This window comes from Thamnophis elegans, chromosome 2 (assembly GCF_009769535.1).
Source record: "Thamnophis elegans isolate rThaEle1 chromosome 2, rThaEle1.pri, whole genome shotgun sequence".
NCBI classification, from domain to species: Eukaryota; Metazoa; Chordata; class Lepidosauria; order Squamata; family Colubridae; genus Thamnophis; species Thamnophis elegans.
Genome location: NC_045542.1, coordinates 110,403,213 through 110,414,183, shown reverse-complemented (window position 1 = coordinate 110,414,183; position 10,971 = coordinate 110,403,213). Strand labels below are relative to the sequence as shown.

General features: G+C 39.2%; 1 protein-coding gene across 1 annotated transcript; it reads left to right on the top strand.

Moving 5' to 3' along the window:
- The first annotated feature begins 4,535 nt into the window (after positions 1–4,535).
- Positions 4,536–9,672, top strand: LOC116523997. Its single transcript, XM_032239091.1, has 6 exons — positions 4,536–4,603; positions 4,714–4,812; positions 5,011–5,136; positions 5,324–5,458; positions 5,589–5,738; positions 5,837–9,672. The coding sequence occupies exons 2-6, from the start codon at positions 4,749–4,751 to the stop codon at positions 9,670–9,672; spliced, it is 4,311 nt and encodes a 1,436-aa protein (XP_032094982.1). The 5' UTR covers positions 4,536–4,603; positions 4,714–4,748.
- The last annotated feature ends 1,299 nt before the right edge of the window (positions 9,673–10,971 follow it).

Sequence of the window (10,971 nt, the reverse complement as noted above, 5' to 3'; positions counted from 1 at the left end):
GACTCCAGTACACTGCAACTGTTGTAAATACCCCATAGTTGCCAAAGATACAAAATTTTGACCATGAGGCCTTTGGTGTGTGAGGATTAGTCATAAGTCACCTTTTTCAGCAACATTGTGGCCTTGAATGGTCACTAAGTGGTTCTATTGAGGATTACTGTGCAGTATATTCTTCTTGATTGACTATGATGATTGGAAGAGGGAGGTCCTGTTTTACAGTGGTTTCCTTTATTCTTGAGTGGTCGCTTCCAGTTAATATTGGCAGGAAGTTTTTTAAAATAAGTAAATCAATAATCAATACAACTGTAATGATGAAATGAGACATGGTTAATTTAGTCTTTAAAGTGCTGGAGCAGAAGTGGGGAAACCTGAAGTCTAAACCTGCTTTACACAAGAAAATCAATTGGGCAACCTTGGGCTGTTCACTTTCTCTCAGCCTTAAGAAGAAAACAAGCAGTATCTTCTCTCAGCCTTAGAAGCAATGTAATGGCCCAGGACTCCAACTTTAACTTTCAAGGTGCTGCTTCATTGGAAACAATGGATTTTTAGCCTCAGGAGACATCGAGCCAGAAATCATCAGCCCCATGAGAATAGCCAGATCAGTCAGACGATATAGTACAGCCTCAAAGCAGAGAGCAGAGCTGCTGCTCAGTGAGGCTTCTTGTCAAGTAAGGGATTAATTAAATTAAATTTAAATTAAAGACAGCTGGCTGCAGCCTAATTTAAGAGGCATCCATGTTTCTATGTTGGAAACCACTATCTGATTTGCTGCTCTGGTGTTCTCTCTCTCTCTCTCTCTCTCTCTCTCTCTCTCTCTCTCTCTGTGTGTGTGTAGATCAGATAATTGTTTCCAATATATATATATGTGTGTGTGTGTGTGTGTGTGTGTGTGTGTGTGTATACTGTATACATATACATATGTATATATGTATGTATCCTTGAAATTCTGGCCTTGGCACTGGCTGAGGAACCTGGCTTGTCTCTCCAAAGTACGGATCAGATTTTGACTTGTCTCATATGTGTTCCTATTGAAAAGAAAATCAAGCAAGGATGCTTTTCATTACTTTATCTGCTGTTTATCTATTCAGTCTTGAGTAAATTATTATTACCTGATAACTGCATGAGTTTGAAACCCTAACCTTATTCTGTGGCCCACTGTAGGCATTTAATGGTTCCCAGGAAAAGCCAGTCCCCTCTGGGCTAGGAAAGAAATGGACCTTCTATGGAATCACTATGATGACATTTCTCACTACCTGGTAGACAAAATCACTCAGGTCTGTTGGGAGTTGGACTCCAGCTTAGGAGTCACCTCCAGCTATGGAGGTGACAGAGGCATAGAAAACAGAGGCACACTCTCTCCTCCTTTGGGAGTTCAAGCCTATCATTCTTGAAGAAGTGAACGGGGTTATTGGAGTAGTAGGGGCAGCCATCTGTGTATTAGATGCATGCCCCTCCTGGCTGGTCAAAACTACAAGAGTGAGAACATGTGGATTTATGCATAAAGTAAATGCCTTTTTGAAAAGGAATAGTGTTTCTGCCTCTGAAATGGCACCTTCTCCTCCACGAGACAATACTTAAATATATTCAGTTTGGACAAGTTTTTTGTCCAATTTCTAACTTTCCCTTTTTAGAGAAAGATGTTGAGAAGATTGTTGGGTTCTAGCTTCAGAGGACCTTGGAAGAAGCATATTATCTGGACACCTTCCAGTCAGGAGTCAGACCTGGGCATTGTCAGCCTTTCAAATACAGAGGTGGCTTTTGTTGATGACCTTTGGCTAGCTCAAGATAGGAGTAGTGCATCTATCCTGGCTCTCCTTGTTATTTTGAAGTTGGCATGGCGATACTGAGTCTTAATCAAGGCAAAATAAGGACTAGTGACAAGAGTGCTTCTGCCAGAAATCAGCCAGTAATTGGCACCTCATATCATGCTAAAACTTCCTTCAGTACAAGATAATCTAGAACTGTGAACCATGTGGCAATAAAAGTGGACGTCCAGGAGGACAGCAGATGAGAAATTGGGTCTATTTTGCTAAATTGGAAACCTGAAATCCCAGTTGTAGACTAGCCTAAAAAATTGGAAAAGCATTCTAGAAGATGAAATTGTAGACTCCCTCCATATTATTCCTAAGAAAACCATAACTATCCATGTAAGCATCAGCAGCTGAGTGCAAATAACCAAAAACTGTATTCAAGAAATTGAACAATTCTAGTTTTCCCAATTCATCTTTTTCTTGTGTCAAACCTACCTAAAAGCACTACTGTGAATGTGCTCCTTTGAATTAAGCAGGATTTCATTTCAAGCAAACATTATTAGGATTGAGTAAAGTAAAAGTTTATAATGAGAATTAATATTAATGACTAAGGAAAAGATAGTTGTATGTACCTTATGGCTTTGTTCTTCATTTAAGTATTCATACTTTACCAAACAATGTTTGAACTCAAGCACAGAATACCATGTTTTACAATATCAAAAAGTGATAATTTCCCATGGCAGTAGTATGGAGTACATACCAAAATTTGGCTTATAAGCCCCGCCCCCTTGTTATTGTTTATGTTTTTAGCCACACCCCTTTGTGTGACGTATTTTGTTATGATTCCACCCCTTTTGTGACGTGTTTTTGTTTACAGTGTAACCCCTCCCCATTTATGACACCAATACCTAACCCTAACCCTAACCCTAACCCTAACCCTAACCCTAACCCTAACCCTCAGTCCCAACCACCCCTCCCACCCCTACCCAAAATGCCGGAACTCCTTTTTAAATGAAGTACTTTAAGGTCATGGTGAGGCAAACCCCAGTGAACCCGAAAGCCTCATCCCCGGTAGCACGGTTTCAAAACACGCACCCGCCGGTTGTGACACCCGTGGCCTTTCACACGGGGACGTAGTAACGACAAACACAACAGACCCACAATCCCTTTCGGTATGAATAATTATGACGTCATAATTACTTGCCAGAGGAACTTCACATCGGTGCGTTTTACACAGACGGTTTAAAAGCAGTATACAAGCAAAGAGAGCCCCCGACATGAGGGATTTTTTTACAGAGATGTTAAAATAAAATAAAAACTATATTTGCGAAGAAAATTAACTTTCTTGTACATGAGTTAGCTATCTTACAAAGACAGAAGCTAAAGGAATGAGGAAGCAACTTCTGTGGCTCGTACACGTTTGCTTTCACAAGATTAAAAGTAAAAATAATTAACAGGAATGGGAGTCTGTCAACATAACAATAGTGGATTCCAAATAATGACATTTCTTTACACACAGCAGGGGTTGTATAAACAATACAGAGACGTGTCCGGGCACATCCAGGTTGGGAGATATGTCCAGACATATTCTGGATATTGGTACACATGCGCACAGAGACAGCCAAATCACGTGCCAGGGCCTTGACTAAGGAATTTTGAGGTTTTTTCTAGTCACTTAAGGCTTAGGCTTCTGAGACCCCAACATGCAAGCTGACAATGGAAATAATAAAAGTGTTCATAATGAAGAACCAATTGATGATTTATTCGATGTGAAAATGACACCAGAGCCAGCAAAGAGACCCCGGCGAATTAGGAAACTTTGTAAAAAAATTTACATTGAGAGTATACATGACTTACCGGTTAAGATATGTTATTGTCGATTCTGTCAGCCACCAAACAATGAAGGTATGCATTATATGTAAACAAAAAAACAAAAAAAGTTTCACGATTTGAAAAAAAATAGAATATATGTTGTAAGATATGTCTTTTTTTCAGAACTGGCACCACAACTGAATACAGGGTTGTTGCAAATTGTCAAGAACTGTATTATCAAAATTCTCCAGCATTGTTTAATGGGATGCCTGCAAAATGAAGACCAAACGGACGGAACCGATGAAGCAAGCCTTATTAAAAGCATGTGTCTTCAAATATCTAGACCTCAAATTGTATGGCTAATTATTAATATTTCAGACAAAATGAGTAAATTATATTTCACAAGAGACACCTTAAATGAAGTCAAGGCGTTTATAGAAAGCATTGAAAAATCAAAGGAACCACTCTTATTAATGAAAAAGATATGCGATGAGACACCTATATCTTTAAAAAGACTGATATGTCAAACTGTTACAAAACTTGATTATAAGTGCATGTTAATGTAAAATTTTGTGTTTCTAATAAAAGCTACAAAATGAAGAATTTTTGAAGTCTGTTGTTATTTCCTATTGGTAAAAGGACATTTAGAATTCTCAGGAGGGGTGGGGGATATTGGTTATACAGAAAGCAAATTTTAGGGGCATGGTTTCAGGAACACCAATAGGTTTGTAGGAATACGTTCTACGTCAACACTATTGGAAAGGTGTGATATAGCTGTTTAAAAGCTGATAAGACGTTGGTGGTCAATTAACCTCAGACACTGTGCACGGCTGACCATAGAAGAAGACTGCTTCAGAATGGCAGAAGCTAATGTGAGTACTTCTATAACTATTTAAAATATAGATCTTCAATATATATATATATATATATATATATATATATATATATATATATATATATATATATATATATGTAATATCAACCATTATGTGTTTATTAGGAGGAGGTGACAGATTCGCAATGTGTGAAAGCATGTGAAGGTATTATTTTTTCTTTTCTGGGTAAATCTATAGATTGGGGAGTGGGGGGGGGCAGGGTGGTCGTTTTGTCTATCTGCAGAGCCTCTATTACATTTCAACTATTGTTTCAGAGTGTGAGGAAGATGAGTTATACGCAAATCTCACCATGCCTACAGATTCACAATATAATTTATACATGAATGCAAATCAGTTACAAGGGGAAATAGAAGGTATGTTAATTAATATACAGACATAACTACTGTTTAAATGGTAAAGTTTGTCAGGACTTATGATGAAAGGTTATCAAAAAATGAGTGTGTAAGGGGGATGGTGCTGGAGGGGCAGGTTTCAAACTAGACATTTAATTTATTAAGGTTATAGTTTTCTGTAGCAAGAAGTACAATTATATGAATTGATTTTTCTTTTAGATTGGAGTGACATTAATGATGAATTGTTTGCCTTGTTAACTCTACCTGAGGACTCTCAAGAGTTTTCCTATAGTGGAGCCCATGGAGTTGCTACATTACAAGGGTCACAAGAAAGCGAATTAGAAGGTTTGTTATTTATTTTACAAGATAAGTATTGCTTTAAAAAGATGTATGTTGTTATAGAGTGTAATAAAGAGATAAACCTAACAGCAATATGGGTGGTGTGGTTATGTGTAATGCTGTATTTAGTAGTATTTATTGTAATAAATATGTGAAAAAGAGGCACACTCACGGTTCTACGTTCCTTTTTTAGAATGGTGGAATAGACAGTTGCAGACATGGTTTCCAAACATCAGTGCCACCCCTGTACAATCGGGAGGTGGTCCACAAGCAAGAACAACACAGGGGCAGGACATAACACAAGGCTCACAAGAAATGGATATGCAAGGTAGGATCTGTTATGTAGATACATGCATTAGAAAAAGCAGTACTTATATATATTTCCAGGCTGTTTTAATATATTCTTTGCACTATAATAAGTAAGAAACCTAACCTAACTGCTAATTACGAATCTACAGATAGTGACAGCGAACAGTTCTCTGCTGATTTTCCAAGGCCACAAAGCGATCGACAGAGTATTGCACCACAGCAGCACCCGTCAAGCCCTGCACAGGATTTACAAGGGATGGAAAATGAACCCCAACCATCAACATCTCGTGGAATACAAGGTTAATTTAAATGCAAAAAGTATTAGTAAATAGGGATATTTGAAGTTATTAAACAGTAAAAGATTCTCAAAATGTCTTTTTTTTATTTATTTATGTAGAGCCTGTTTGTAAAAAGTCAAGAATGTGGGCTGACATCCCTCAGAGGACGGTAACAGACAGTGACAATACCAGTGAAGAGGATGTTATGTCAGGAACCCAATCAGCAGATGAGGGGGAGGCATTGGAAGACTCAGCCACGCTAAGTGCAACAGAAATCCCAGAGGTGTTCCTCGAAAGAATGCAAGCATGGCATAGAAACTTTGAGAATTTCACGGCGACAGAATACTATGAGCGTTATAGATTTGTAAATATGGAATATGTTCAATCATTCACGCAAGCTATAGATATTATTCATAATGAGATACAGGGCCTTTTGAACCGTATTTCCAGGGAGATAAGGCCCAATGATTTTATACAATTGCGGATGGATGCTGAGGAATTAGGGAGGCCCTTATTTAGTGTTAGGAGGCATCTGGAGGATTTAAATGCTGATCAGTTCCTTAGTTATGTAGAGAATTTATTACAGAGCAACGTTGAACTCTTGTGGAGGAATTCTTTGGAATTTACAGTCACTATTGTGAAGAACCGGGAGGGTGGAGGTCTTAGGAAATTAGGAACAGTTCTATTCAGTAAGGTATTGGAGAAGAAAAAACAGCACCTGATTGATTTCAATGTGGAGGGGATGTTTCTGTGTTTTGCAGGCAGCCTGCTGACATTGTTAGATAACGGGACGTCTACTAAACAAGAAATTATTACCAGAGCTGTGGCCCTACATAAAACCCTGGGTATTCCTACAGATCACAGAATTGACTTTTCACAGATACACTTATTTGAGGACTACTTCGGTATAACTATAAAGATCGTGTTTTACCATGAAGGGGGTTGGAGATTTTTTGTAACAGGAGGGTCCCTGGAAGTAAGAGTAGAGTTTATGCTGTTACACGACAGTCATTACTACGGTGTAAAAAACATAAAAGGCTTCATGGGTGCTCGTTACTTCTGCAAGATGTGCCACACAGCATATCACCATAAATTTAAGCATGATTGTCAATATTTTTGTCGAGCCTGCACAGGCTCAGAATGCCGCAAATTGCCAGGAAGGAGTGTGAAGTGCCAAACGTGCAAAACGCTTTGCAGATCTAAGTCATGTCTTGAAATGCATGAAAGGCTGGCTTCGGAAGGAAAAATTAGTTGTGAAGCTAATGTGTTTTGTTCTAGGTGTGGTATCTATGTGCCGGCCCCACACACCGAATGTAAGAAGGTAACGTGCGGGCAGTGTGATGCTGTAGTAGATAACTTGGTAGGTCACTTATGTTTTCTGAAAAGGCTTTACAAACCAAATATCGGTGCCAGTTACATTGTGTATGATTTTGAATGTTGTCAAGAAACAGGAACACACATACCAAATTATGTGTATGCTATGGACATGCTGGATGGTCAAGAGGTTAGAAAGTGGGAATGGTCCGGAGTTAAATGTCTGGAGGAATTTGTGAAAACGTTTGTGCAGCCTAAGTTTAAGGGTTCCACATTCATAGCCCACAACTCCAAGAGTTATGATGGTTACCTAATCCTCAGGCAGTTGATTCGTGAAAAGGTGAAGGTAAAACTCTTAACTCAAGGAGGCAAACTGTTATGCATAACCCTACCTATGTTTCACATACGTTTTATTGACAGCCTTTCTTTTTTACCAATGAAGCTTAGTAAAATGCCAAAAGCTATGGGTTTTCAAGGCTCCAAGGGTTATTTCCCTCATTTGTTCAACACTACAGAGAATCAAGAGTATGTTGGAACTTTGCCAGAAGCCAGGTATTATAGTCCTGATACCATGATGCCTGGTGAGAGAGAGGACTTTGAGAAATGGTATGCGGCTAATAAAGATACAGCATTTAACCTCAAAAAAGAGCTTGCATACTATTGCAAAGAGGATGTAAAAATATTACGGAGGGCCTGCAATAAGTTTAGAGAACAAGTTATGGAAATGACAAGTAGAGAATGTTTCACAGGGAGGGGGGGAGATATTCTTGAAGAGAGAGAGATTCACTGCATTGATCCTTTCCAGTATGTGACATTAGCTTCAATTTGTATGGCACAGTACCGATTCATGTTTTTAAAGAAGAACACAATCGCACTGGCGCCTTTGGACAATTACCAGAAAAGCAAGAAAAGCTTTTCTGCTTGCTCTATACAGTGGTTGATGTATATAGAGCATACAGAAGGGATCAACATCCAACATGCACTGCAAGGTGGTGAAAAGCAAGTAGGTATCTATTTTTTGGATGGTTTTGCCGTCATAAACGGGATACCCACAGCGTTTGAATTTTATGGTTGTTTTTTTCATGGATGCCCTATATGCTACAAGCCCCAGGACTTCAATAGTCTGCTTGATTCAACCTATGGCATGTTGCATGCTCGCACTATGGCTAAAGAAGATTACCTACATAGTTTAGGTTTTGTAGTACGAAACATCTGGGAACATGAATGGAGCGGCCTGATGAAGAGAGATGCGGGATTGAAACAATTTCTAACAGATAGTAAAATCCCAACACCCTTGAATCCCAGAGATGCCTTTTTTGGGGGTAGAACAAACGCCACATGCCTGTACTATAAACCAAAACAGGGAGAACAAATCTTGTATTATGATTTTACAAGCTTGTACCCCTTTGTGAACAAGAACAAGATGTATCCGATAGGTCACCCTGAAATAATCTACCAAAACTTTGGGGATATAAAACAGTATTTTGGACTTGCAAAAGTTAAAGTGTACACTCCGAGAGGCCTATACTTTCCTGTACTGCCGCATAAGGCAGGCGGAAAATTAATGTTTAGTCTGTGTGCAACTTGTACGGAAAATCAACAAGTCACAGAATGCCTCCATAACGATGAGGAAAGAGCCCTAACCGGCACATGGTGTACTGTAGAATTGAATGTGGCTCTAGAGAAAGGCTACAGAATTGCAGAGATCTACGAAGTTTGGCATTTTGAAAGGAAGTCAAAAAACTTGTTTTCAGGTTATATTAACATGCATCTCCGTCAAAAACAGGAGGCTAGCGGGTATCCCGATTGGTGCAGAACAGAGGAAGATAAAGAGCGGTATGTTCGGGATTATGAAAAGAAGGAAGGTGTCCTTTTACGCAGGGAACATATTGAAGTCAATCCTGCTAAAAGACAGATTGCTAAACTGTTTTTAAACTCATTGTGGGGTAAATTTGGCCAGAGTACCAATCATATGACAACATCTGTGGTGACAGAACCTGAAGAATTATTTCAATATCTTTTTGTTCCCTATTACGAAGTGTCCTCCTGCGAATTTTTGGATGATGAAGCAGCCGTTGTAACGTGGAAAACCGCCAAAAACCAACCTACTAAGTCAACGTGTACAAATGTGTTCATTGCCAGTTTTACAACTGCTTATGCACGGCTAGAATTATACACGTTATTGGATCGCTTGGGGGACAGATGTCTCTATCACGACACCGATTCTGTCATTTTTATTAGCAGAGAGGGGGCGTGGTCACCTTCGCTAGGGGATTATTTAGGACAGTTGACAAGTGAGATTCCCCCAAACACTTCAATCACGGAGTTTGCAGCAGTTGGGCCAAAGACCTACGGGTATGCTTTGTCAAACGGTGCAACTGTGTTAAAGGTGAAGGGGTTGACATTAAATAGTGCCAACTGTGTAAAAATTAATTTTGAAACTCTGAAAGAGCTGATTGATGATTATTGCCTAACAGGGGGTGAGGAAAAGAAAGAGATTCGGGTACAGCAGCCTGGAATTGTTAGGATTAAGAAACAGTGGGCATTGGAAACACGGGTGCTCAGGAAAACTCTAAAAGTTAACTATAATAAAAGGGTGCTCAATAGAGAGGATTATTGTACGCTGCCTTACGGTTATTAAGTATGATGAAAAACAGTGCACAATTTGTACATCCTTTCTCATGTATTATAAGTGGACCTTCCAATTCAGGAAAATCGTATTTTATAAAACAAATGTTAGAACATGGTGAACATGTATTATCTGAAATGCCTCAAAATATTATATGGTTTTATAACTGTTGGCAACCTCTGTACAAAGAATTGCTTAATAAATTTCCCAATATTAAATTTGTGGAGGGGCTTCCTGACTCTTTTGAAGATGCTGAGTTGTTTCCACCAAATCAAACCAATTTAGCAGTGGTAGATGATCTCATGGCTTCTGCTGGTGAAAGTGAGCAAATAGAGAAGGCCTTCACACAGTACGTTCATCACAAAAATCTTAGCATTATTCTCATACTTCAAAACCTGTTTTTTCAGGGTAAGAAAATGAGAACAATAACTCTAAATGCAAAATATTTGGTGCTATTCCGATGCCCCCGTGACCAGATGCAAGTGGTCACATTGGCACGTCAAATGTATCCCTCCAGCACGAGGTTCTTTTTAGAAGTGTTCCAAGATGCAACTAGCAAACCCCATGGGTATCTTTTAGTTGATCTATCTGCCACCACTCCAGAAAACTTTAGGCTGAGAACTGGGATCTACCCGCCTGATTGGCCGGTAGTTTATACTATCAAAAAGAAGGGTAAAAAGTAACTGCTGTAATTGGAGAGCCCCCAATTCATCCAGGATGTCTGAGAGGGTGCGCAGAAATTGGGGGGTTCTAAAAATCTTAGTAAAGGCCGGCCCAAAGCAGAGAAAGGCCATCTTATGCAATGCTAATAATGACCTGGTGGGGGCCATTGCTGAAATAGCTCTGAACACTTTAAAAGGTAACCTGCCTCTGAAGCCTTCACAATATCAAAATTTAAAGAGAAAGAAAGACTGTATTAAAAAGCTGAGTGATAAAAAGATCTCGCTGAAAAAGAAGAAACAGGTTATTCTTCAGTCAGGTGGTTTTATAGCTCCGTTATTGGGTGCTGCTATACCATTGCTGACTAGTCTATTAGGCCAGTAAACATGGAATATGCAGAAAAAATGTATTTGGTGCCAAAGCATCAGATGGAGCAGTTACATGGACGGGCACCTACAATAGGCACTACTACCGTTAGCCGATTGGATGATGATATGAGGACCATTCTTCAGAAAACAGATATAAGTGAAGACGACAAGATAAAACTGTACAACAACGTGTTGCAGAGATTTCTAAGGCTGACCAGACAAAATGACTCTGAGAAAGACATTCTGAAATTTATTCAAGCTCCAGAAACATTTAAACAAGACA

What these genes read in the sequence shown, in the direction of transcription:
- LOC116523997 (XM_032239091.1), top strand. Translation starts at nt 4,749, where the DNA reads ATGCCTACAGATTCACAATATAATTTATACATGAATGCAAATCAGTTA. An exon ending in GTTACAAGGGGAAATAGAAG is followed by an intron (nt 4,813 to 5,010) that starts GTATGTTAATTA and finishes TTTTTCTTTTAG; the next exon opens with ATTGGAGTGACATTAATGAT. An exon ending in ACAAGAAATGGATATGCAAG is followed by an intron (nt 5,459 to 5,588) that starts GTAGGATCTGTT and finishes ACGAATCTACAG; the next exon opens with ATAGTGACAGCGAACAGTTC.